Source organism: Dermacentor albipictus, chromosome 1, assembly GCF_038994185.2.
Source record: "Dermacentor albipictus isolate Rhodes 1998 colony chromosome 1, USDA_Dalb.pri_finalv2, whole genome shotgun sequence".
Classification (NCBI taxonomy): Eukaryota; Metazoa; Arthropoda; class Arachnida; order Ixodida; family Ixodidae; genus Dermacentor; species Dermacentor albipictus.
The window spans coordinates 373,870,182-373,897,808 of record NC_091821.1 but is presented as its reverse complement, the minus strand read 5'-3'; the positions used below and the strand labels follow the sequence as shown (position 1 = coordinate 373,897,808).

Here is a 27,627-nt window from a genome sequence, read left to right as displayed (position 1 = left end):
AGTTTATTTTTTGTTGCAGGGTCAGATGGTGGAATGGGATCAACAGTCATGAGAGTGCATGAGAGTCTCGAAGCCCTGAGGCCACCTGAGGCCCTGTATACTACTAGTGTGATACATCCAGCAGAATATTCCTTTTCTTGCTCCGCTCCGTGGACACGGCATATGACGGCATTCCAGCTGCGATCTTCATGAGTGGCAGCGTAGTTGCATAGTATAATTGCATGATTGAAATGTCAGCAGCGTAAACTATCAACGTATTTTCTGATCTGGGAAGTAATTACTGCAGCTGAGAACGTCAACATGATCCGCAATATCATAAGGTAAGGTGGATGACTGTTCGAAAATTAAAACAAACTTCCTGTGGAGCTTTATTAATAGGTCAACTTTGTGGTTTAATGCCTGTAGCTGACAAGTGACAGCTTAACAGAAACGAAAAAACTACGGAGCAGCTGGCTTTTATCATTCCTGTGCGCCTGGCCGTCGGGTGGCTTCGGAAACTAGATGCGTACCGTGGGCCCCCATACTGCTCTAGCAGACGCTCTGCATTGCTGCAGCAGTAGCTGTGTGGGTCTGCGCACGTTCGTTCGTTTTTCTTTTTGTTGTAACTGCAAGTTGTGAAACGTTGTAAATGTCCAAAGTCATGTTCTAGCCCGCGAAGCGTTGTTTTCTGCAATCAAAAGGCGAATAAAATATTTGCTCTCCTGCTCTCGGCGGAAGAGGATGGATGCGTCACGCATGCATCACACGGGTTCTCTCGATCACTCTGTTGCGTATTATTTCGTATTCCATTAATAATTGTCTGACGAGGAAATTCCTTGACGCTGAGGAAGGCATTGTCTTCCTGTGTCAAACATAGCCTGTTTGACTTCGACTGCCGCGTGAAGAACCCGCGGCAAGAGGAAAACGTTTCAGGAGGAAAGCTTGCGACCTCATCTGGCGGGCACTTTCGTAGGCAGCGGCTTGTGGTTTCCAGCTGCGTTCGCTACTGTAGGCACGTGCGACGATCGCGTGCGTTGGGGCGCGCAAATACCGTACGTAGTTTCGTTGGAGCCGTAGTTGTGTTCAGTGGTGCGCGTCGGTGGGGCGTCAGTGTTCAGTGGAGCGCGCGTAAGTATGCTTAACGTAGCCTTGTACTTAAAGGTGTCTCTGCGAAGACGCGGCCAGATTTTCTACGCTTTCATTTTCGTTCTTTCCATACTTTGTTTCACTGCAAAAACAGAATAGGCAAAAATATAAAATATCTATTCATGTTTTTCAAGTTAGCTCGCGTGTTAGTGGTATGGCGTGTGCGGGCGGTCGTATAAGACCACGCTAACAGCGCCACAAAGATCTCGTTTAAGAGTAATTTAACGTTACTGCTAGAATAAGCGGGCCTCACTGACGATAATTAAGAAAGTGAGTTCATCGCTTCCGTATTCGGTTATTCTCCTAATCTAGCTTTAAAGTTGTTTTTCATCCGCTTTCTAGCAGAGCCGGAGCGCTCGCAAACAACCACCTGAACATGCCATCAGTTACACAGGGGACGTAGAAGTGTCTACTGTATCTGTAAATTGATAAACACATAAATATAATGCGCCTTATTACCTTTGTTTGTTTGTTTTCTGGGACGAGAGAGAATGTCATGCACTTGTGTCAACTGTGCAATCCTTTCATGACAAAGTAATAGGAACAGCTGCTGCACGGTTGTTACAAAAATAGAAAAGAACTCATAGAAAGGTGCACCTGCTGCTGTTTCCAAATTAACGTCTCATTTACTGATGTCTGCTTGCACTCTGTTCTGTTGATCTGATCCAGTTGCATTGTGACTCTTGCAGGCAGACACTGCTGCCTCAGGCGGGCATCTTGAACAAGGGCATGGCTGCAACAAACCTAGCCCGTGCAGCCACAACCAAGCCTGCCAGCAAGGCAGTCAACTTGGACCACTTTGACCCAACGCAAGTTCAACTGTTGGAAGAGCAGTGCATTCTAGTCGATGAGCAAGATCGTGCACTTGGATCATGCAGCAAGAAAGACTGCCACCTGATGGAGAATATCAACAAGGGTGCGTGCCTTTTGCACTTTGTACCATTCCCTTTAAACATCGTGTAAAGACAGAAAAGCTGTATCTAAGATGAAACTTTCATGCTTTAAAAGCGGGAGTAGCCTTGCATTACCAGCATATCATAATAAAATAGTCTGGAACAGATTACGGCACAGTGGTATTGTTGGAACTGCCTTTTCTTTCTCTAAAAGTTCTCCCTCATTTGTATGCTACAATAGCTCACAAGCATCAACTATAACAAAATTTTGCTTTGACAGAATTTGTTATGAATTATCATTATTATTATATACTGCTGGAGCAATCTTGGTGAAGCTGCAGGGCTGGTAATTGTCTAGTTTTCTTATTGACAGCCTTTATATATTACCTAAGCAGGTGGTGCATGCACCTGGTATTTAGTTGAGAGAACATGAATCCCAGACCATACGTCTGTAATTGACAGCATGCCGCAGTAGCCCAGTGGCTATGGCGTTGTGCTGCCGAGCTTGAAGTTGTTGGTTCAATCCCAACTATGGCGGTCACATTTCGATGGGGACGAAATGCAAAGACGCTTGTGTGCTTAGATTTAGGTGCACTTTAAAGAACCTCAAGTAGTCAAAATTATTCTGGAGTCTCTCGCTACAGTGTGCCTCATAATCATATAGTAATCTTGACACGTAAAACTTCAGAATTTATTTATTTATTTTCATCTCAAAGGCTGCCCCAAGGAGCAGCACTAGTTAATGTTTTAGGTTTGACTTAATTACTGGCACGCAATGCTAACGAGTTTTTTTCAGTTTCCATGACAAAAACGTTAATTTTTGCAAGGTTTTCATCACACAACCACGAATATTCCTAACATAGAATTTTTGCACTGCGGCTGCTCTACAGGTTCACTACATTAAGCTCTTATATGGTCTTTATATGTGGTCAGAAAGTTTGTTGCAGTTGGCCTATAAAGGGATGATACTGTTTTAACCGGCTGAACCATGAATTCAGAACGCATTAGGATATACAAGGCAATATAATTGCAGGCTCATGAAGTCCACACTGAAAAAAGGACTCAAAGCAATAATGACATAAAAAGTATCGCCAGCACATTTTCAGAGTATACCGTAAACTGGTACCAGCACGTCCACTTTATATCGCACAGCAGCAGCTTTGTGATTACTGCTAAAAGTGTTAATTACTGCTAAAAGTATGGAGAACAGCAGATTCACAATGGTGTGTATTTCAAACATGGTATAACAACGCTGCTAGTGCACATATCAGTTATGTCACAGCAGCACTTACTTATTTATTGTACCCTCAAGGTTTTACAGCATTGTAGAGAGGAGGGGAATAAGAAAGAACACTTACAAATTTGATGAGCACTTTACATAAAAGAAGATAAGAAAAAGCAGCAAAGAAGAAATGAATGAAAGATAATGGCATGTTTACAGAAAGTACATGGAGTGACATAGTGACATGCAGGTCATTGCGCTACGCACGCATACACGCTCCAAAGAAGAAAAAAAAATGCAACACAAAAAGAGAAAGACATCGGAAGGACCTGTTAAGTTCCTCGCTGAATCTTTTTGTGTTAGTAATACTGATGGTTGAGGCTGGAAGGTGGTTCCATTCATGGCTAGTTTTGGGTAGAAATGAACAGGAATATTTTACCGTGTTTCCTCGACGAATACTATAAACTTTGCAGTGGTGATCAAGGCGTGAAAATGTGAAAGGAGCAGGCTGTATTTAGCACGATTTAAGTATGGGTTGTGATAATAGATCTTTTGAAAAAGGCAGAGGCAAGATAATTTTCTGCACGTGACAAGGGTAGGGAGATTAGGGGAATTTTTCATGGTAGTTACACTGGATGTTCGATGATAGTTCATATGTATGAAACCTGCTGAATAATTTTGAACTGCTTTGAGCTTGTTGATAAGTGCTACCTGGTCAGGGTCCCATACGGATGCAGCGTATTCCAGCACAGGACAGACATAAGTGATATATAGATGTTTCTTTACTGATGATGGTGCTAGGGAAAAATTATGTTTTATGTGACTGAGCATACGATTGGATTTGGATGTTACATAATCAATGTGATCAGTCCCTGACAAAGAGTTAGTCAATCAGTTAGTAATGCGAGCACCAAGATACTTATAAGTTAGAACAAATTTAAGTGGGATTGCGTTTAAAGAATATGAGCAGTTAGGAAAAGGTGCGAGGTTACGGGAAACTCTCATTTTTTTACATTTATAAATGTTAAGTTCCATTTTCCAGAGCTAACACCAATGGGCAATATGATTAAGTTCTGCTCGAAGGGATTCGATGTCGGCATCATTAGTAGCTTTCCGGTATATAACACAATCGTCAGCAAGAAGACAAATGGATGAACTTATATTATTGTGTAAATCATTTATATATATAAAAAAAAAGTAGTGGGCCTAGAACAGAACCCTGGGGAATGCCTGAACGCACAGGTACCTAAGGAGAAGCGATATCATTAGTGGAAACAAACTGGGTGCGGTTCGATATTCTTCTATCCACTGGAGCAATAGCGGGTCAATACATAAGTGGTATAGTTTTATTAGAAGCAGCTGATGATCAACCTTATCAAAATGCTTTCGCAAAGCCTAGGAAGATGCAGTCAATTGCCACATCTCTGTTAAGGCCAACATGCAAATCATTAGTAAATATGAGTATGAGTTTCAGCTTATCTGTGACATCATTGTGACATTTTATGCAATCTTATGAAGAATTCACTATCTCGGCAGTTTACTGGTTTGCACTGATAGCTGGTTGCACTTTCTTCCTTGCTTTCTCTCTAGGGTTCTTGCACAGAGCCTTCAGTGTCTTCTTATTCAATTCAAAAAATGAGCTACTGTTACAGCAGCGGTCTGATGCAAAGATAACATTTCCAGGTAAGTAACTCCATTGTTAAAAGCATGATGCCACACTGCATTCTATAAATGTCACCATGCCATCATGTCACCATGTTTCATTACTTCAGTGATGCCATAATTTGTAATGTCCTCACTGATACAACCAACCAATTGGCTCTATATTTTACACACACCCTCCTCCTCTCCTCATTCCCCTCTTCGTCTTCACAGTTTAACCCCTGCAGCATCAAAATGTCCTGCTCTGTAAAGAAAGCTTCACTTTAAGAAGTTGTTTAGACTTCTCAGTAATTTCTTGTTTTTTAGTATATGACTGCTATAGTACACTTGAGGGATCAGAAAGTGCTACCTTGAGAGAATTGTTGATGTACACTTGACATTGCATCACGCACAAGACTGGTACAGGTGTGGAAAAGATGCTTTATTCTAGGGACGCACAATGCTATGCTTGTATGTGTGAATGACTGTGAACAATGTCATCCCTACATCACATTTCTTTTTCTTTCTGCTTTTCTTTCTTATTTGTTGAGCCTGTTTGCAAAGTTCAATAAAATTGTGGCTCAGGCTATCATTTGGTGGATGATGCTCTTCTTGGCTTCTTCGCTCTGGTTGTTTATTCGATTGTATTAGTGGAGCTGTCACAGCAGCTGAAGAGCCAGGTGCTATCACATCTTGCACGATGATTGTTTGCGATGGTCTGATGTGTTCTTGTGTGCACTGGAATTGACATCCATCATCGCTTTCGAGCATGTACGAGCGTGGGCTCTCAGCTCTCTGGACAACTGTAGCGGGTGACCACATTCTTGAAGGCACATTGTACATCGTGACCCGGCACCAAATTGTAGCTCCAGTAGAGGTGTGGGACCTCTGTTGTAGAAGGTGCGTTGCTTACAGCGTATGTCTAGAAACCGCTGTTGAACGCCCTTTGGGTGTACCATCCGAGGCTGTAGGTGGGTGGCCAGAACCGGTAAAAGCTTACTGGTCAGCTGCCCCATGAGCCACTGCGGAGACTTCAAGCACTGGTCAGGCGGAAAGTTCTGCCACTCCAGTAAGCCGGCACAAAAGTCCACCAAGCTGAAAGGACACTTCCTTAATAGTTTTCTTAGCCTGCTGATCTGCTCCCTTGGCCATGCCGTTCGAGCGGAGATGGTATGGACTTGATCAGACATGGTTTGACCCAATCTTACGGACGAAGTCTTGGAGTTGTTGGCTGCTAAACGGTGACCCATTGTCTGTGCACAGTCGGTTTGGGAAACTGCATAGCAAAAATATCCGTCAAGGCAGAGGTCACTTAGCTCGCCGATGAAGACTGTGAAGCCCTGATTTCAAAGAAAAAGGAGTAAAAATAAACGACAACCAAGTACTCATTACTGTTATAGTAGCAAAGATCTGCGCCAAGGACTTTCCACGATAAACTTGACATTTCATGGCACTGTAATGGCATTTGGGCTTTTCTTTGTTTATACCAATCGCATAATTGACAGTATCGTGCACTTTCTTCTATGCCACCATTCCTACCTGGCCAAAAAAAGAGCAAATGTGCGCTTGCCTTCATCTTTTCTGCTCCCACATCATGTGCAGCATGCAGACAAGAAAGAATGTCACGGCGCATCTTGGGAGGGATAGCGAAGTGGTTGCCGTATAGAGCCATGCCATGTTACGTGCGAAGTTCATCTCGGCAGTCCCAGTAGCTGCATAATTCCGGAGTAACTTCACACTTACTGTCGGGCCAACTTGTGCTTGCATATTGGTGAAGTTGCTGCATGGTTGAGTCTTTTTCAGTTTCTTGCAAAACTTAATTCAGGCACTTGTCTCAAACTGGAAGATAATTGCATTGACCTGAAAGTGTTCTCCATACTCACTGAAAACTGCTGAACTAGAAGACTGGATGCAATAAAAAGGCCTTTCCCAGGTGTGTATTTCACACCAGGGTTAGGCAGTTTAGGCAGCATCTTTGCAGGTTGAAGCTCATGCGCCGAAGTTGAAGTGGGCCCTGACACAGTGGTTTTTAAATATCATCTCTAGTGGTTTGTGATCAGATTCCACTGTGACCTCTGACTGCCCGTACAGGTATCTGTAGAAATTTTCACAACCATGTACAATCATTAGCATTTCTTTTTCTGTCTGCGCGTATCTCTGTTGTGTTTTCAAAAGAGAGTGTGATGAGTATGCTAGTGGGTGACTGTTCTGAGTGATCACAGCACTGATTTCATTTTGACTGGCATCTACCGATAGCATAGTAGGCTGGTCTTTCTGATAGTGTGCCAGAACTGGAGCTTTTGCCAGTGCCTCGCGAGGAGCTTTGAAAGTCGTCTAGTGTTGGTCTTCCCAGACCGATGCTGCATCCTTTTTTAAATGTTCACAGAGCAGAGCTGTGATCGCTGAAATATGTGGAATGAAATGGGAGACAAAGGTGACGATACTCAGGAACGTTTGCAGCTCTTTCTTGATGCTTGGTGCTTGATCTTAAAGAATGTTTGCTCACTGCACCGGATCCAGGCTTAGTCCATCACAGGTCAAAACATGTCCAAGGTGCTTGACAGATTTCTGCCAGAAACGATATTTCTTGCAGTTTTACTTAAAATTTAACTTCAACTTCAAGTTGTGTTCCTTATCGCAGTAGCACGTTGACAAATTAAGGTCATGCTCTTCCTTTAGAGCTTTTTTCATTGAGCTTTATCTTTCAGAAGCCCAAAGCAGCATGTAGCATTGAGAAGTACTGGGCTCCCACTATAGAGGTTGTAATGTCTTCTAAGGTTGGCATAAAGCAGTATTCCCTTAGCAGTGCTTTGTTCAATTCCATGGAGTATAGAGAGATTTTATTTATGTATTTACATGATACTGCAGACCTTCTTGGTTCAAGCAGGAAGGGCAAATCCAAAGAAGGAATACAATGCATTGTACAAACAGCAATGTATACATATATTAAAATGCATACATGTAGATATAAAACACTTCCAAATACATATACAGATCTGACACCTCAGAAAGGATCCCGCTTCTCATTCTTTGCAACCACGATCATGTAGCTGGCAGAGTCTGTTGGCTCCCTCACTTTTTGAACCACTTGCTTAGCTTCCACGCCATCTAGCTCCTTCTTAAACCTTTTCCTTGAGTGCTAGTGGAATCGTTCTTGCTGGCCTAGTCACTCCCTAGGTACTTGGTGTAAGCTTTATGCGATAGATGATATCCTTCAGCCTGCTGAGACTGTTGAAAACATCTTCATCAAGTTTTGCAGCTTCATAGAGCCCTCGCTGGTCCACTGAGGAAATTGCCCAATAAACCCAGCTATTCAGTGGCTGATCCACTCAAGGTTAGTGGGACGTCATCTTGGGCAACAAAAAAAATCTGTTTCAAATGCAGAATCAATTCCAATAACATTAAGACGGATGCGGCCAGTAGCTACATTTTGATGACCAAAAACGTATTCAAGGCGACGTCACAGCTCTCATCTTTTTTCTTTGTTATCTATCTTAGTTTTGCTTCATGCTATCACCAAGCAATTTGCACCTGTGTCGAGCTCACAAAGTATGGGCATCCCTCCCATCTTTATAGTTGCTCACCAGCGCCCCTCTTTCTTGCTCTTCCGAGATGAAGCTTCAATCCAGAAGTTTTCATCCTGGTTATCTACGGCCGTGACGCTTTATTTGGGTTGGTGCGGCATTTCGCTCTTCGTTTGGCATGCTACAGCAAAATGATTTTTTTTTGCTGCACTTGTTACATGTGCATCCTTTAGCTGGGTGTTTACTAGGGTGCGGTCGGAGATAATTGTTCGACGTGTTCGTTCAGTTACCGGCACGCGTAATTGGCCTACACCGCGCCGACGTCGCCAGCCCCGGGGCGCGGCCACGTTTTTGGTGACGTCAAAATGACGACATGCTCCTGTCAATCATCCTCCCACCAAGCATTTCGTCTGCTAGGCACCGAACTCGACGGGAGCTGGGAAGTTTGGAGCGATCATATGGCTTCACATGGTGCGTCTGGTGGATTGGATTGGATCCAACCGGCGGCTGCGGCATGGCACGTTTAAATTCAATCCATAGTTTAATTCGAGAAAATGGCGCTTTCGTTGGGAACTTAGGTTGTTGCGCTGGCGTTTCTAGAGGAAGGAGGAGAGTGGGTAGCAGTGCGAAACGTGTTTGAAGAAATGGCAGAAAGTGAATTTTGGCGTCGTTTTCGTTTCTCAAAACAAATAATTCGTTGGTTGTACAGCGAAATCGACCCCATCATCGGTGCCAGCGAGTCACTGGAATGTTGTCGCTGCCTCTTGAAAAGTGCGCCACTCTTCCCGTCGTTTCTTTTTCTTTTTTCTTCTCACTGTGTGCAACACCACCTAGGGACGAAGCAAAGAAACTAATAGTTATAAATTGCAGTAGTCACACATACTAGTATTTCAAAATGTGTTTGGGCTTGAGAAGAAAAAATAAATTTTTTTAGATATATATTTTATTCATTTGGAAGACGAGAAACATTTCGTTTTGTAGTATACTGTCCGTAAGCAGACGACAAACGACGGAAGTAAACTTCCGGGGAGGTCACCGCTTCCTGATTGGCTGCTGTCTCCGCCCCGTTGTCACAAATTTTGCATACTGCCACATTGTGACGTTGCAGCAATCGAACAGAACGTGTATCGAACAAAATATCTCCAATCGCGCCCCTAGTCTCCTGATTTATGGCATACTTTCCACAGCACCAAATAATCTCACCTGCGTAGATTTCGACTTGGCTTTTCTTGCCTGCTTGGATTCCCTCACACTGTTCTTTCCCTGGCTCTCTAGCACGGCAAATTTCTACTCTTTTGGCTGAAGAATTGTTCTCGAAATAAGCCTTTCTTGAAGCTTTCTATCCTTTATGCTGAGGATAAATCTGCTCCTCAGCATGCACTCTTCCATTTGACCAAACTCGCAGATCTTCGCCTGTATTCTTAGTTGGATAAACCATTTGTAGCGAAGAGTTTTTAGAAGAGACGCTAGTGGGTTCAGCGCTACTGGCTCTAAACGCTAGTGGGTCGAGCGCTCCTGCTCAGCAACGGCTCTCGTGCTTGGAAGCTCTGACTGCCCTGCCCGTCGACGTTGAAGGTGCGTGGTGAAGTCAGAGGCAAAAACAACAACGTCGTCGAGATAACACAAGCACGTGTGCCACTTCAAACCGCGGAGGACTGTGTCCATCATGCGTTCAAAAGTTGCTGGCGCATTACAAAGTCCAAACGGCATGACGTTAAATTCGTATAGGCCGTCGGGTGTGACAAAGGCTGTCTTCGGCCTATCGACGTCAGCCATGGGTACTTGCCAATAGCCGGAGCGTAAATCTAGAGATGAAAAGAATTCTGCTCCTTGTAGGCTATCGATGGCGTCATCAATTCGCGGCAGCGGGTATACATCTTTGCGAGTGATCTTGTTGAGGCGGCGATAGTCTACACAGAACCGTATCGAGCCGTCTTTTTTCGTAACAAGGACGACAGGGGATGCCCATGGACTGTTCGAGGGTCGGATCACTTCGCGGCGAAGCATATCGTCCACTTGCTCATTAATCACACGACGTTCCGTCGCAGAGACGCGATATGGTCGTTGCCGCAATGGTGGTTGGGAGCCAGTGTCAATATGGTGCGTGACAGCAGACGCCCGGCCCAAGGAAGGTTGCTCGACATCAAAAGAAGAACGAAATTCTTCTAAGATGCGCAGAAGCTGCGAACGCTGAGGTGGGGTGAGGCCATCGGCAATAGATGAATCGAACACACCTGTGGGCAAAGGGTCGGACGTCGACAGAGAACCGAGCGTGTTGTAACTGGCGCAGGACGTGTCTTCGGGAACATCCGTAATTTGTACGGCGTCGAGCACTTCTACGTGGCCAAGACATTCGCCTTGAAGCAGCATCACAGGGTATGAGAAGGGGTGACATACAAAAATAGCTGTGGAGCCCTGTTTGACGTTCACAGTCGCAAAAGGCAGCAGCAGACGTTTTCGAGTGTAAAAGCGGCCCGACGGAGAAAGTAGTGCGATGGCGTCAGAGAGGCTGTTGCACTGCATTGACACAATCACTGACGAGTTGGCGGGAACGTTTGTGTCGTGCCTGACGAGTAGTTTGTTCGCAAAAGGAGCATTATCGGCAAGCGTCATATCTGCTATCGGCGACAGTTCTAGTTCGGCCCGTGCGCAATGAATGACGGCATCGTGGCGGGCGAGAAAGTCCCACCCCAGGATAACTTCGTGGGAGCACGAGGAAATCACAATAAATTCGACGGCGTATACAACGTCCTCGATGAGAACACGAGCGGTGCACGCCGCAATCGGGTGAATACGCTGTGCGCCTGCTGTGCGGAGGGCGAATCCACCAATGGGCGTCGTAACCTTTCGAAGGAAGCGACAAAGCTTTGCGTCCATAACTGATACAGCGGCTCCGGTATCCACGAGGGCAGATGTGCGCACACCGTCAACTAACACGTCTATCACATTGGTCGGGCTACGTTGAGGACTTCCGCGTTTCGACGGCGTCGCAGCCCTTGCCTCATGGACTGCGACGATTAGTTTTCCTCATCCCGAGCTTCGGGACGAGGCCGCATCGGTGATGGGGAGCGTCGGCGTGGAGAAGTTGAGCGGCGGATGTTAGCGGACCGGCGGAATGGTGGTGACGCAGCTCGAGGTTCGTCATCGTAATAAGGGCGCGGAGAACTCGCCATAGAACTTGGCCCATAAGGTGTAGCGCTAGGCGACTGCACGCGACTACAGTAGCGTGCGACGTGGCGACGTAGCGTGCGACGTAGCGTGCCAAACATTCGTTAAAGCTTTCCCCTTCCCTCTAGTTAAGTAACCCAAAATGGAACTCATGGTATGCTAGGTTCAACGACGGCTTGTAAGTTTCGAACTTCTGCTTAAAGGAACACTAAACGTAAATACTAAGTCGACGTGGACCATTTAAATACCATTTTAGAAACTTCGCAGCGCTTGTTTCAGGCCAAGAACAGACTTAGCATACGAGAAGATTCCATCTGAAGGGTCCGAATACCTTTATCACAATTCAATTGTCCTGCCACCTAACCAGGGAGTGGTGAAGTTGCATACACCATCACCGGCCTTTACTGCCATCAGCGAGTAAAATGGCGTCCGACAGACGGTGGCAAGGTTTTTCGCACAAAACACAAACACGCGGCGCAGAGAAACCAAGCTAAGACAGAGTGGTGGATTCGCCGCTGCAGCTGGTTTTGGTTAAGTGGCATGGACCATTCTAGCATCCCGCGACTTCACATGGAATTGGAATTCTCTGCTATTTACAGCTTGTGCGGGTTTTGCGAGCCAGCCAAATCAGCGCAGCACTATGTGATAACAGAACTACTGCAACGTGATAGCGCGGGCGACGCAGAATCGAGCGAAAATGAAACCTTTTGGCTGCACATGTCGTTGTCAAGAACACAGTCAATTAGTACTTTTTTCTAAAAACGAAGTGCAACTGGACAATTAAGTTGCATTTTTCTTCTCATTCTTATAATAGGATACAATGATGTTATTATAACGAGTAGTTGAGTACTAGTGACAGAATTTAAATGAAGAGTGCCTTCATCATCAGGCAACTATTTGAATGTCGGGGGGGAGTCTCTAATCGTGTCCTGCATATACCTGAATTTATGTATAAAGGGAAAATCAGACATCCACCAACACGGCAATTGCTACGAACGGGTGGATGTCTGATTTTCCCTTTATTCATTACTTCTCTCCACCTTGCGGGTTTCCGCAGAACTACTACGTCAAACTCTTGCCTTTGCTTCGTGTTGTCGACAAATTCGACTTCGCCCTGCCATCTGCTAGCCGCCTGGTTAGCTCAGATTGTAGAGCGGCTGCCCCGGAAAGGCGGTGGTCCCGGGTTCGAGTCCCGGACCAGGACGAATTTTTCTTCAACTATGAGGCTTTTCTTTCGAGGAACCCGCATAGGTTTCCTTTGTAGCAATTGCTATGAACGAGTGGATGTCTGATTTTCCCTTTATTCATTACTTCTCTCCACCTTGCGGATTTCCGCAGAACTACTACGTCAAGTACCTGAATGTAATGCTTACTATGGCTCTGTTCACAATAATATTGATGTTTTGGAGATTATTGAGCACTAATCTATCACTTTAGCTTGACCTAATAATTGCCTTTAGTGTCCCTTTAAGGGTTGCTATGTCTGATTTTTCTTGGAAAGTGTTGTCAGTCTTGAATGTATTCTTTCCAGTAACCATAAGAAAAGTTGCAGCTTGTACTTCTCTTGGCTGTTGACTGACGTAGGTAGCCATGACATACAGTCCGAATCCTTGCTTCCATGTTCTCCAGCTCTGCCAAACATCCGCTGTGGTGTCCAGAGCCCTCGGGAATGGCAGTAGCATGGTGACTGGGGCACCTTGAGGACGGGGAAGCGCTTGTTCCGTGCCCGGCACAGCGAAAATTTGTTGAAGCTGGAAGCCACCCGAGACGACCTGTTATGTACGCTTGCCTCGCTACTGCTGCTCATGTCTGCCACTGCCACCATGCAACACACACGAGATGGGTGCGGTTGTGGAAAAGGCGCTTTGGTCCAGGAAGCCCAAGATTATATAGCTGCCCTGCAAAGGGGTGTACAGCACTATGCTTGTGTGTGTGCATGATTATGCATACACACGTATGGGCTGCTCGGTGATTGGATGATTTGCTGTGCAGGTCGCTTCACCAACACCTGTTGCAGCCATCCCCTCCACATACCAGATGAGTTAGAGGAAGCAGATGCTCTAGGTGTCAAGAGAGCAGCACAGCGTAGGCTTTTCATTGAGCTTGGAATTGATCCAAATGAGGTGATGGATGCCTTCTTTTGTTTGTATGTCACGCATTGTCATGCTTTGCTGCTGTGTACTCTGATAACTTTAGGAAAGTGCCAAATGCAGCTGATAGTACTTTTTGTGCCAGATATATGCTTTAGCAAATGAAAATTAGTAACAAATTTATGTCAGCCAAAAGTTGTGTTTTTAGAGCTGAGGAGTATAATAAGAGTAGAAAGGCACAGCAGGTAAAGCGTAAGTACTGAAGTTGTGCCACATTCGCAATGCAACTGAAAGCTGAGTGAGTTGGCAGTGATTTATGTACTGAACGGCAACAAGCACAAAAGACGATTAGCACAGGCAAGGTAGTATAAAGAAGCACTTTCTTGCATTGCACTTTGTTCCAGAAGAAAAAAAAGAACTCCATGTATACATTGATAGCAGTGTGCATGTGCTGAACTGAGCTTAATCACTGAGCCAATTGTTATGTAAAAGTGTAATCAACTTAAAGAGGTCATGCAACATTTAGAAAATGGCAGAAGTAATTCACATATGCATCATGTGAGGTGCTTTAAGTAGCATTATCACTGTGAACTGATTTTTGTGGCACTTTTCATGAACCAAATAGATGTCGGAGAATACAACATTACTGGCAGTTTCTCAACTGGACTCCGAACACCATGCACTTGGTGTTATTTGCATTTAATCCAACTTTTTTAGAGCTCAGAGCATAATAAGTGTAGAGCTATCAAGGTTCTTGAGTTCCTTTCTCATGGCTAAGGATACTTTATCAAAGAACTGATTATCATTTAGAAAGTAGCACACTGCATCGTCTTCTCTTGATCTTGCACTTTGGGTGGCAGAAGTTAAAATGTGGCACATGTTGCTGCCTTGCCTTCGTATACCTGTTGCACACGGACTGTCTCCAAGGCCATATGACTGTGTTGTCATTGCGTAGCATCAGTAACCATCTCTTTCTTGTGTTCCTTGTGACAGTTTCTAATAGCCCTGCTGTACCATACTAGTACTGCATTTCTTCGTGCATTTATTTTTCACTAACTTCCATGAATTGATTGGAGATAAACCAGGAGTAGCTGATATTTAAGTTCAGATTAAAAGAAAGGTGAAGAGCTGGGCAGGTCATGTGATGGGCAGCAGAGATAACCAGTAACCTATTATGGTAACAGTATGGGTGACAAGGCAAGAGTATGTTTGAGGGCTTTTGAATGCAGCAGAGTACTGTGCAACAAGGAGTGGAATGAAAGATGATTAGAGCAACATTAAGAGACTGTAAGACAGCAATGTGGATTAGAGAGCAAATGGGGGTAGCCATTATTTTTAAGGGGATATAATGGAGTTGGGTAGGCCCAATGTGCAGGGCTCATATGCAGGGCTCATAACCGTAATGTGCAGGGCTCATAACCAATGATCTGTTAGAGTTGTAGGAAGGGTTTTAAAGGAAAAGAAACACATTCGAGGATGGCCAGGAACTAGCTGGTTGGATGAAATTAGGAAGTTTTCAGGCATAAAATGTTGTCATCTGGGGCAAGACAAAGGTACTTGGAGATCACTGGTAGAGGCCTTCATCTTGCAGTAAAAATAAACTAGGCTCATGGTAATGACAATGAAGTTCAGAATTTTGTAGGAATATTGTGGGTATAGCACAGGTAGGCAGTTGACAATCTCTAGGAGAGGCTTTGACCTGCGCTTTACTTAGTGGTGTTGATGACAGTTATGTTTTGCATCCTGCTCACTGTTACTCATAATTGATGAACACATGCTCTGTCTGCCTAGGTGCCTGTGGATGAGATCCGGTACCTTACACGCATCCTCTACAAGGCTCCCTCTGATTCTACATGGGGGGAAAATGAAGTCGACTACATCCTATTTGTGCATAAAGATGTAGCCATCAAACCCAATCCCAACGAAGTGAAGGAATCGCTTTACATATCCAAAAAGGACATGTTACACTTCATATGTAAGCACACATATTTTGTATGTCTCTTGCTGCCTTCTAAGGAGTAGGCTTGTGGCATTATTGCTAGTAACAGGCATGAAGAAAGTGGTGTTGCCAGCTTTGTTTGCTATTTTAAAACTCTACTTGCAAAAGAAAAAAGAAAATCCTCTTGATTCAGTTTTTTTACAGTAGAAAATTAGTTCAGTGCATAGTTAGTTGCTTCTTTGATTACATGTTGTCAATAGAAAATTGTGTCTAAGTCTTTTAGTGAGCTCACACTTGTAGTGAAGCCTTACCTGTTACTAGGGTTGAAAAAATTGCCGCTGTGAAATTTCTATCTTCTGTTTGGCACAGTACAAAATGTGATACTATTGCATAGTTGTTAGGCAGCATTTTTCGAAGCATCATAAAATTTATAAAGTAGCTTCAGCAAAGTGAGTGGATGGCAAAACGTGTTAATTTCTTTATTTGGCCAATCTCAATCTTACCGCGATTGCGTCTCTTTAAATTGTTGTCCAGTGCTGTAGTGTTACATTTGACTTATCCATACTTGGGCAGCGCACACACCAGTGGGACACAAGAAAGAAGACAGAACAAGCACTGGACAAAAGAGAGCTTGAAGATCTAGCAATTAACTGCAGAAAGATTGAAAAGCAAGTGAATTGGAACCTGTCCTTTCTTGGGCAGCATACACGCAAACGAAACACAAGAAAGAAGACGGCATAGGTTCCAACTCGCCTGGTTTTCAATCCTTCTGCAGTTCGTTGCTAGTTCTTTGAGGTCTTTCTTGCCCAGTGCTTGTCCTGCCTTCTTTCTCGGGTTTCGTTTGTGTTTGCGCTGCCCAAGAATGGATAGGTTCCAACTTGCCCACCTTTCATTCCTATTACATTTGAATTCCTTCAACAAGCACAGCACATGCACCTGTTGACATGCCATTTCTTTGTTGCCTTATACTGTTGTCACAGTGCATTGGACATTGTTGCTTTTTAGTTCTTTATTTACAAGTTGCTCAGTTTACCGGACACAGTTGTGATTGGCATTGCATGTATCAACTGATGTACCATACTTACTTGATTCTAACACGCCCTCGATTGTAACGCGCACCCGTTTTCCATGACTTAAAGAAAGTCCTGTACAGTACCATGCGCCTCATTCTTTCATACAGAAGTACAACTTTCTCTCATTTGGAACAGCAAAGATTTACTCCCAATACACTAAAGTTGCAATAAATAGAAAAAGTCACAGTTTCACCCGAAAGGTGCAGCATCGACTGCGGTAGCAAATAAGTAGACAGCTATATATGAAAAGTAAGGATAGTAGTTTTATCGGCTGTATAAACTTTTAAGCATTCACTTACTAACTAAATTAACAAGCATGGCATCACACGCACACGCAAAGATGAACACGTCTCATTCAGTGGCCACGGAAACTCTTTTATCAAAATGCTGGAGTTAGGAAGTGCTGTAGCAGGAGTGAGCGAATCAACCTTTGTACGGCCTCTCGCTTGAACACTAACTAAGCAACGAGAACACAGCACAGTGCGCCTAGATGCGTAGACTCTGTCTCCTTCACAGATTGATTTCAAGATAGGGGCCGCATGGCCGTGCCATATGCAGCAGCTACCGGAGTAGAACGGCTCTTATGTTTGTGCCAGTCCCGCACGCCAGTTTTGGGCTCTCCGAACTCTCTTTATGTGGCCCGATTTCTGTCCATCTCCATACACATGATCACGTTCCTTTTACTTGCGGCATTGCGTGTCTTCACAGTCGGTGCTTCCATGCTGGCAGAGTAAACACAGAAAACGGGAAGACGGACAGTGTACTAACCTAAGCACACGTGCTACAGCACATAGGAGCCTAGCCTCAAGCCTAGCTATGGCAGCTAGGCTCAAAGCATGGTTCGAAGTAGAGCGTACTAGACAATGGTCGAGTGGGATGAACACCACTCTCCCGCTGAGGCACCGTGTGTGGAAAAATTTTGTGAGAGCACTGCGAGCGAACTGGATTAAGGTGAAGACGCCCTTTGCGGCATATTCAACATAATTTCGTTGCGGGCGCTGAGACCGATTGCACGCGTACATTCTTATAAGTGCTTTATTTCAGCTGCGAATTTATATTGACACCTTTTTGCTACGTATACGTATTTGACGCATGGGTTGTACTACATGACATCTTCAATTTTGCTGTCGTTGTTAAGGGCGCAAGCATGCATTTGTTGTGGGGATGTTGAGGAATGCCCAGTTTGTCTTGCAGAAAGTCTGTGCAGTAACATTTTGTGTAACTTTCCTTGCTTTGGGGCGTCCGTGACTTTTGTCGGCCGGCACCAATTGCATACTTTCGGTCAACTTTCTGTGGCAACGAAGGGAAAGCTACGGAGGCAGAGCGCGCACAAGTGAGAGGGCTGCTGAAAGGAGTCCGGCGTTTAAATCCATGTTAGTTTACGCTGGGGAAGAGAAACCATGAACACCCTATTAGTAACAGTTAAACAAGATAGAACACACCTTCGAGTGTAAAAGTTTACTTATTTTGCGGCTTTTCCCATCCATGTCTGGGCAAACGCGAAGCCGTTGGATGCGGAAGCTGCATCGATTCAGCGTCTGTTCCGAGTAACTAAAAGCTCTGTCAACGCTGCCGGACTACTTGGCGCTGTTACACATGTGCAGCAGCATCACCCCCGTAGCTTTCCCTTCATTGCCACAGAAAGTTGTCCGTGAGTGCAGCTTTAGCCAGGTGAACTGCTATCTTTAACACTGTTTCCTATAAGTTACACGTAATTTTTGCCTCAAAAGCTGCCTATCTACAACATGAAGTTAAGAAAGAAAATTTTATTGATGTCATGTCATTTTACACGCTTTTCTTGTTGGTGGAATACCGATCAGGGACAATGATGAAAGAAAACAATGTTATAGTGAAATAAACCAGATTTATTGGTTGTATACATGTGGCGCAAAGAGATGCAAATGACCAATGTACGTCTAGGTAAATCTAAGGGTACATAGACATATATATATCAAAGACATACATGTAAGAGAAAAATTATCAAATATTCTAAATGCACTGATTGAAAAAGTGAAAACTCCTGGCCAGAATAAGTGTGTTTCTTTTAAAAGCTGCACCAACTCCAGGTCGACTTTCCGAGAAAAGGAATCAAGGCAATTATTGGACGTTAATATGAACAACAGTGTTAGGGAAGATATATTTCATATGTACTCGGACTGAATCAGGGAAACCAGGAAGTCTTATTAATATAATCTCCGTGGCTTGTCTGGCAATCTATCTCAACGTGCCAGCAGGCGAAATGAAGCAGAAACATAGTTTCATCGAATGGTGTTTGCTATTCAGATCGTATTCAACTTCAGAGTTCACTATTAAAACTTATCGAATAGCTGTTTCCGTTCGTGGATAATGCATAACAGCACTTCTGAAGTCTCGAAGGTCAGGGGGTGATGCCAGTGCTGGGCTCCTATTCCGAATGATTGTGCTGTTGGATAGTCGTGACTGTTGCGCAGAGGTGCACCAGTTCCCAAGAGACTTAAAGCACGGGTGCTAATCGGTTCTGCTGAACAAGTTTGCAGCTGTCATTCAATATAAACGCCCCGTGTTGGGCAGCCTGTAAATCTGCTAACTTAGTTCAGGCAAGGAAAACTTTTTTTTTTTTTTTGACAGTATCACCATATCTGCAACCCATTAAAACTGGGTGCCCAATGTGGTATTACACTTACCTTCTTCAACGAACAAATCAGATCTACAAATATGCCTCCATGTATGTGAGGCATCCGTTTCTTTAATTGCTTCATTATTGTTCTTATGATAGTCCACCAGACAACAGGAAGCAACTGTTTATAATACAGAAGCTGCTTAGTTGAATGGACTTACAGTTGGGAAGGGCATTAAATTTAGGTGTGAAATATTAGATAAGCGCAACATGTATTTCTGAGAAATCAGAGACGAGAATAATATCTTCTGTTTACACCCTTGAAAAAAAAACGAAGGACACAGCTACCTCCTTTTTTTCTTGCATTTTCTGATTTAAAAATTTCTGCCGTTTTACGTCTGGCAATATGGTTATCAAGCACCCTGTTCAATCTCATCACCTGGGATTCTTGAACGTGCACCTAAACAGAAGTACACAAATGTCTTTCCATTTCGTTCCCATTGAATTCCGCAACCTGGTTTGAACCCGTGTGCTTGAGTTTAGCAGCGCAACGCCGTATCCACTATGTAGCCACTAATTAATCTACTGCACCACCTTCTTTTTTGGTTGTTGTTGTTGTTGTTAAGCATGGAACGGACAGAAAATATCACACGGCTTATGGCTCAAAGGTTAGCATATATAATGGATACCTAAAACTGTTTTCGGCACCCAAGGTGCAACCGCCATAAAAGAATCCATACACAATTACTGAGCATTCTCTTAAAGGAGGAAGAAGGAAACATAAGTGGAATGTTGCACTGCAGTTTTTCTTTTATATATATATGTATACTTCCCGTAAACCTGAGTACAGGGTGACGGATGGGGCAGACATATTTTATATGTTTGAAACGGCAAGCAGGAAGTTCCCATATCTTTTTTCGTCTGCGTTTCGCAAGACCTACTAGTGGAAAACTATATGCGCAACAATACACATGGGAGATACTTGCTGCTTGAAGAACAAGAAAGATATCTGTTCTCCAAAGGGAACCATACAATAGCATAGAATGAAAGCCGACACTGCAGCAGCAATGCACGCACAATCACTGAGTGGCACGTAAAGAAAAAATGAAATAAAGAAGAGAAAGAAAGGCATCTATTCCCAGAGCATCAGTACATGTCATATCCAGTTATAAAAACCGTTTGAGCAGTCTGAACGCATATACCACCACACAGAGAATTACGAACGACCCTTCCGAGAAGTAGCGAAAGCTGTTTTCAACAACGTGACCTTGATGTGGCCCAATCCACTTTGATCGCAGTGCTGATATGATCTCACCCGGATGAGGTGGGTCTTCATTGCAGGAATCGGGAAACGACGACGAAGCCGGGCATCGTGAGAATGAAAAAAAGTAGAAAAGATTGTATTCACTTCATTGGTACATGGATGCGACTCTTATCCGAGTCTCGAGCGGTTCTGATTAACACGGGGTCCAGGACGGCCTTAAATAACCCCTTGCATAGGTTTGTAGGTTTTCATTTTCTTTTGCTCAGTGCAAAATGTTATGGATGAGTGTCTTCTCTTTTCCATTTTTTTTGTTTTGTTTATACTGTTATGAGTGCAGGGAACACTTATTTAGGTTGTAAAGGTAAGCTCAAAAACTGCGAGAATATCTTCCCAGAGTCGTCATTTTCCTCCCTCTTCTAGCATGGCTACCGCTTATCTTTTTCATGCAGATACATACAATCATACTTTTGCTGACTGACATATGTTTTAACGTATGGTGGCTCCACACTTTGTGTGAGGATGAATACTGCGTTATGGGCTACACATTGGTATACGTGACTGTTCTACTGTTCGTTGTAAAGGAATTGCACTACTACTGTCCTTTAAGTCTAGTATGCTTAAGAGGAAGCTTTATCTTGGGCGCTCCTATCTAAATAAGTGGGAAAGGAGACATTTTTTTATCGGCAACCACAGTGCCAAATTTGATGAGGCTTGTTGCATTTAAAAGAAAAAGTTAAGATCTAGTGACTGTTGTTAGCCAATTTTCTGTTTAGGTTGTCAATATTTTAATAAATATTGATGATTATCACAAGTTTTCAGAAAACAAAACTATCAAGTTAATAACTCTGTAACTAAGCAATAAAAGAAGATATAACAATTTTGCAAATTGTATCTAATAGTACATCTAAAGTGGACAAAATTGATGTGATGTACATGGCTCTTGTATATACCTATAATATTTGCTTAGGACTTTTTGCAAAACCCTTGTAAACCATGTAAAAAATTTATGTAAGATGTAAATTGATACATCAAATTTTTCCGCTTTGGATGCTCTAATGGATGGTGTTTACAGAACTGCCATGTCTGTTCTTGGTGCAGCACTATGAATTGGTAAACTTCTTAGTTATTTTTTTCAAACTTACCAATTTCTGAAAATTCCCTTTAAAAAATACAGGCCATAAATCAAAATTCTGCTTCAAACATTCACTAGTATTTAATCTGTTTTCTCATACGCAACAAATTCAATTAAAATCGGCTCCTTAGTTATCTCAAAAAGGCATCTCTTCCTTTCACATTTATTTGAATAGGCGGCATTAGAGTTGGGCTAAAGCTTCCTCTTAAGTGATCACGCATGCTGAAGGGACCTAGATCAAGCACACACTTGGAAGGCTAATATTGTGTTCAGTGGGAATCCTGCAAGCACAAAATGTGGCTTCGTGTTTACAGGGCCAGATGAACGCTTGTTCATTTAGTGCCCAACTCTGCCCCTTTTGCAAGCACATACAGTAACTCTCATCAAAAGCAACTTTCTTTCCATCTGGCAGGTTCGCAAAAGCTCAGGAGTACAGAATAAACAGTGCTGTTGCTGTTTGGGTTGTCAATTTCCTTGCACACATGCAACTCTTTTTGCCACCTTCAGCACTCGTAGAGTTATTGAAGTTTGTAATTTGGCAATATCGTGCGAAATTATTGTAAGGGTCAACATATCAAATGTTGAATGATCAATAGTAATATTTACATGAATGTGACTATAGTGTATCGTATCAATTATTTTAGCACCTTAGATTCATGTATTCAAGGATGATGCACTAGGAAAATGCATCACCTTTATGCGTCTGTCTACCAGGGGTAGCTTAAGTGGGTAAAGCTGCCTTCAGGAAATTCATGTAAACGGCTAGCACATCGCATCAAAGCAGGGAGAAGGCAAGAGCATGATACCTGGCATTTGCCCTCTTCTGTTCAATGGTGAGACTCACTCACTAAATATAGACAATAGCTTGTTTTGGCTTGGGTACTGTCACACGAGGGTTGATGTGCTGTATGCATACTCTGGCACATTGCATTATGATGATGCCTTAAGAAATACAATCCATTAGTGTTGTCATTGGAATATTTAAGCACAGCACTCTCATGCACTTTGCATCAAAACTTTATACACAGTGACCAACAATAATTTTAACTTTTGCTCTTGCAGCCTCACTTGAAGTGCAAGGCCAGGTGATAACACCGTGGTTCAAGCTCGTGGTGGAGAACTTTCTATTTGAGTGGTGGGACAACCTGCACAACCTTAGCAAGTTTGAAGACCATGCGACCATACATCGTTTGACAGCCAAGACCTCCTAGCAGCCTTTCATTTTCAATGGACCAGTCTCTGTGAAAGACTTTTTAACCGCTCTGATACCTCACCCTAATTCGTTGTTTTTACTGTTGCACCTGTTTTTATTTATCTTTATAAGTTTTGTTATAATGTGACTCATCTGTTCTGACAATGAATACATGCTGGTGCTTAGATTTTTAAATGAGTAGTAAACACCATCTATAGCCAAGTCAGAGGATTTCTGCAGTAGTTAGCAAGGTGGAGGAAGATGCACGATAGGAAATTTGGCATCTGCCCAGAATTAGCACATGGCTACTCATATCAGCTTTCTTGTAGCCTCGTGCTATATCAGGTGGGTGGGTGACATGCAGCCAAGACACTGAAACTGATTAAAGCTGCATCTTAAAGAGACTAAGCAGCACCTTTGTCGAAGGGGCCTACCTTCATATCTGTGGCTTTTCATATCTTCTGGCCTTTGCAACTGCAGGGAATAGCACCCAATGCACTCTCTGACATACTGTGTGCTCCCATTCAGTATGTGTGCCTCGATGCATACAGGTTGACAAAAAATTATTAAGGACAAACATTCAGAAATGTAAACAAGTGCATGGCGAACGCCCTTTAAAGAAAATCGTCTTTCGGTTTTATTACAAGTCCCTTTTGTTTAATTTTTTTATTAAAAGAATCACGTAACTTTCAATGGGCAGCTTAACCTTGAGCTAGAAAGGGCATGTTTTTCCGGTGCTATACTACGTTCGTGTTATCGCCTCCCAGCCAGTCTACATGGGTCAGAAGGAATGGGCTTGGTAAGGATTAAAACAGATGGCAATTGTCTTCTGGCATAAGGAAACAATCATTTTTTTTTAATGTGTTAACAGCATGAGTTGCACTTCCAGAGTGACAGCTGGGCATGTGGGTCATGATTGCGTGGAAACCTCTCCGTACTTAATGCAGTGCAGCTGTGATGTACAGCAACAGTGCTGTTTTTACTGTTCGACATTGCTAGTCTCAGTAGTTAGATGTACAGTCACGAGCAAAAGTCTAGAGACCACGAATACCATGAAAAACTTCGTTATTCGCAGCCTAGGCGTGCAGGCCGGAATCAACTGGTACAGCCTATGTGCACCTGTTTACCAATGTAACACATTGAGATAATTTCATGTGGCATGGCTATAGTAGATGAAATTTAAAATTTTTTGCTGATGCAGTCATCTATACTTTGGGTCCCGGCAGTACATCAGTAGGAGAGCCTACTGCCCCATCTTGCACTTGACCATCTGACTGCTGCAGATGAAGCATCAGAGTGCATTTTGTGCATGTTGTTAGTTAAACTAATCCCTATGTAATCTTGTATGAGGTTATATTTATGCCACTGAGACTTATCCATCGTAGCAACAGTTTTTTTTTATTTGAGCAGTGGCTTGTAAAACCTGACTTTCCTAACCAAAGGCATGTTAATTGTTTCAAGGAGAGCACTTGCTGACTTCATGACCTGTAGAACACGTAACACTGCACAAATATGTTTACCAGTGAGAGTGAGTGGCTCTCAACAGTTGTGGTCCATCGATTTACAATGAGCATAGCTCTTGGAGTTTTGTTTGGTAAAATAAATAGTTTACACTTGAAGGTCATTTTATTATATCCCCATCAATCACATTATGTATACGGCATGAATTCAGTGGTTGCAGATAGATAGTTGCACACTTATTTCGGTATTCCGGTAGCAGATCATTGTTTTGACACTTTAATTGGTGATAATCAGACATTATCAGTATCTTGATCTGGCTTCGGCTTATATGTCTTGAAATCTCTGGCGTAGTTTGGAGGTTATAATTTTTTTTTTGTTCAAAAATGCTTTTCACATACGTACCTGCTTGTCCCACCTTAAATAAAGAAATCTATTGTTGCATAACAACCTGTTTGTGAGATGAACTTCATTCGCCAGCTTTGGTCTACCTTATGGAATTTCAAGTGGGAGAACGGGAAGTGGCTGTCAAGACTCCTCCCAAGCTCTCGTCAGGGCACATTTAGAGCAGTTCTGAGAGCTTCCTTTCTCTCATTTTAAAGTGCTGTTAGAGTTGATGGATTATTTTTCAGGTGACTAGTCCAACTCAGCATAATTTGTCACCTACCAGCAAACAACCAAACAAATATCTGCTGCAGTTCTTTGTGCTGCAGATTGCTGATTACATCATGCACTGCTTGTGTGACACATTGGACGAGTCCCTTTTTTCAGCAAATACTTTCTAGGAAGTATGTGAATTATGCCAGCTACCAACAGTAACTGTAAACATAAAAGGGCTGCCAAAATTTCTATTTGTAACCGGTGCCCCTTGTTCCTGGAGCTAACACTTGAATGTATGGGGTCAGCAGGTGGAGTGTGGGAAAAGTAATCGCTTTTGTACTAAATTTATCAAAAAGAAACTGTAAGAGTATTATGAGCTGCCTCTACTTGTGTTCGACTAGTAGGTTTTTTATTGCAAAAGCAATACTGCTCGCACTTTCGGCCCATCGGTGGTCGTGGCGCCTGCTTACACAGCTGCGCGTCACGTGACCGTGTGACGTCACGCCAGACCGAGAGACGGGGCCCCAGTTCGCGGCATCGATGGTGAAGGCGAAGCCTTGCGCGCCGCTGCTGCGGCGCTACCGAGAGAGGGCGCTCGCTGGTGTGACGTCACGCTAGGAGGATAAATGGGGCTACAGCTCGGCTCCTCGCAGTGGTCGGCGCGCTGCCTTGCGCTATGTCGGATGATGTATAGCCATAAGTTTAACAAAGGTCAACTTTGTCCACACCATCAGCCGAACTAAGGCGCAGCCAATGGTATTGCTTTCGCAATCTTCCAGGCTTAACCAAGCTAAGCCTTCAGCCAATTTTTTAAGTGGAACGCAGCATTTTTTTTTTGCCATCGATTTGCTGCCGAGGTATTACATGATGGTCAGAAAACCCTTTCTTACAAACCAGTATAATGACCTAGGGATTCGAGATTAATGTTAAAACGATGACACCTGCACTCGCTGCACACGTTAAATTGCTCCCGCGGTCAGGCTAAGAAAGATACTGAAGCAAGATGTCGTGTGTAGACAGAGAGATTGCAAGCTGAAAAACAGATTAGCAAAATTGAAAGGCTTTGAAATAATTGGCGTACTCATAAATAATGCTAAAATACATAAAATTTCAGCCGAGTGAATTGTGGCTCTCGGTGCAGAACTCATTCTCGGTATTTCTCTAACAAAGGGAGCTCTCCGCAGTTTTAGGTGTCGGTTTGCAGATTGCCGTCATGCTCCCGTCATTGTCATCGTCGCACCAATCGGATGAGTAGTCAGAGCTTATCTGTACATGTCCCTTAAAGTTTACAGATCTAACGCATCAGCAACATTGCATGTTATAACTGCGATATGTGTTACGGGGCAAATGGAAGTATTAGACAGTGAATAACTTCAGCTTTGTAGAAGAATAAATGTAAATTGCATTCATGAAATGCAATTGAGTTGATTCGCTTGCATCGTGGTGTCTTGGGCGCCAAGCAGGAAGCGACGAATTATATCTAGCCCGAATTTAATCTTTGCCTTCACTTGCATTCGAATAAAGCGAGCGAAAATGTATAGTTAGCTGCTTTGGGCAGTTATGTGACTAAAGCATACAAAATGTGTATTTATGCGTAACTTTTTTTTACTGCACATTCATATCACCGAATGTTTTCCCAATGAATTTGAAAACGTCTTTCAGTTCCGTTGGTTTTACTGCCGGTTAGGTATGTAGCTCGCTAAGAAATGTCCGTTGAAGCGGGCTTCTCTGCAGCAAGAGTGTTTGTGCGGAGAAGCCGGCTTCAGTGATTGCCTCGTTCTTCTGACGATATTACAAGAACCCGCCGTGGTTGCTCAGTGGCTATGGTGTTGGGCTGCTGAGCACGAGGTCGCGGGATCGAATCCCGGCCACGGCGGCCGCATTTCGATGGGGGCGAAATGCGAAAACACCCGTGTGCTTAGATTTAGGTGCACGTTAAAGAACCCCAGGTGGTCAAAATTTCCGGAGTCCTCCACTACGGCGTGCCTCATAATCAGAAAGTGGTTTTGGCACGTAAAACCCCAAATATTATTATTATTATATTACAAGAGGATCCATTGGGGAAAACAGACAAAACGCTGAAACGGCATTTCGTCGGTGGAAGTGGACACGTGGCGCCCAACGGAATGACGAAGTAAATTAGGCGGAATGCCGGCATTGAAGTGCTAGGCCAACGCCGCAGATAGCAAAGGTAACGCAAACTGCTCGCGGGCCGGACCGGCGGTGACCTCGGAGACGTGACGAAAGGCAGGGGGGCGGCGACATCGACGACACAGACGCTGTTTTTCCAGCCAGTTTCGGTATCAAGAGACTGCCAAGGGCAACTAATTGTTCGCGTAGCTCCCACATGAAATTTGCTATTCAAAATTTGATCGTTAGGATAGGTAGGGTCGAGGGCGGGCCCCAAAGTACTCATCTGCTGTAGCCACCTAGTGTTGATAATTAGAAGGTTAATTATCGCGACTTCGCTAATTACGTAAGTGTGACAATTTATCTGTATCTAGAGGACGCCAATGTGTACACTCGAATGGTAAACATAACATTACCATGATTTATATCTTTCCAATTTTACAAATTTGGTGCAGCTAACAAAACACCCTTTATGTTGCCACGTAGTATTGACGGTGAATAACACAGCGGCAAAACTCTGAGCGATGAAACTAACTTTTTATTGGGCGAATTTGTGCCCACAAAAGCAAGTTACACTCAA

The 27,627-nt window shown here is 43.5% G+C and overlaps 1 protein-coding gene across 2 annotated transcripts; it reads left to right on the top strand.

The window, feature by feature from the left end:
- Positions 1 to 41: 41 nt before the first annotated feature.
- Positions 42 to 24,767, top strand: Idi (Isopentenyl-diphosphate delta isomerase). Of its 2 annotated transcripts, none has more exons than XM_065436425.2 (6): positions 42 to 320; positions 1,815 to 2,041; positions 4,831 to 4,923; positions 13,566 to 13,696; positions 15,455 to 15,638; positions 22,730 to 24,767. In XM_065436425.2, exons 1-6 carry the CDS (start codon positions 301 to 303, stop codon positions 22,876 to 22,878), a joined length of 804 nt encoding a protein of 267 aa, XP_065292497.1. In that variant the 5' UTR covers positions 42 to 300; the 3' UTR covers positions 22,879 to 24,767. The 2 variants fall into 2 exon arrangements, with proteins under 2 accessions (XP_065292497.1, XP_065292498.1); XM_065436426.2 differs by lacking the exon at positions 42 to 320 and adding an exon at positions 943 to 1,107.
- Positions 24,768 to 27,627: the final 2,860 nt, after the last annotated feature.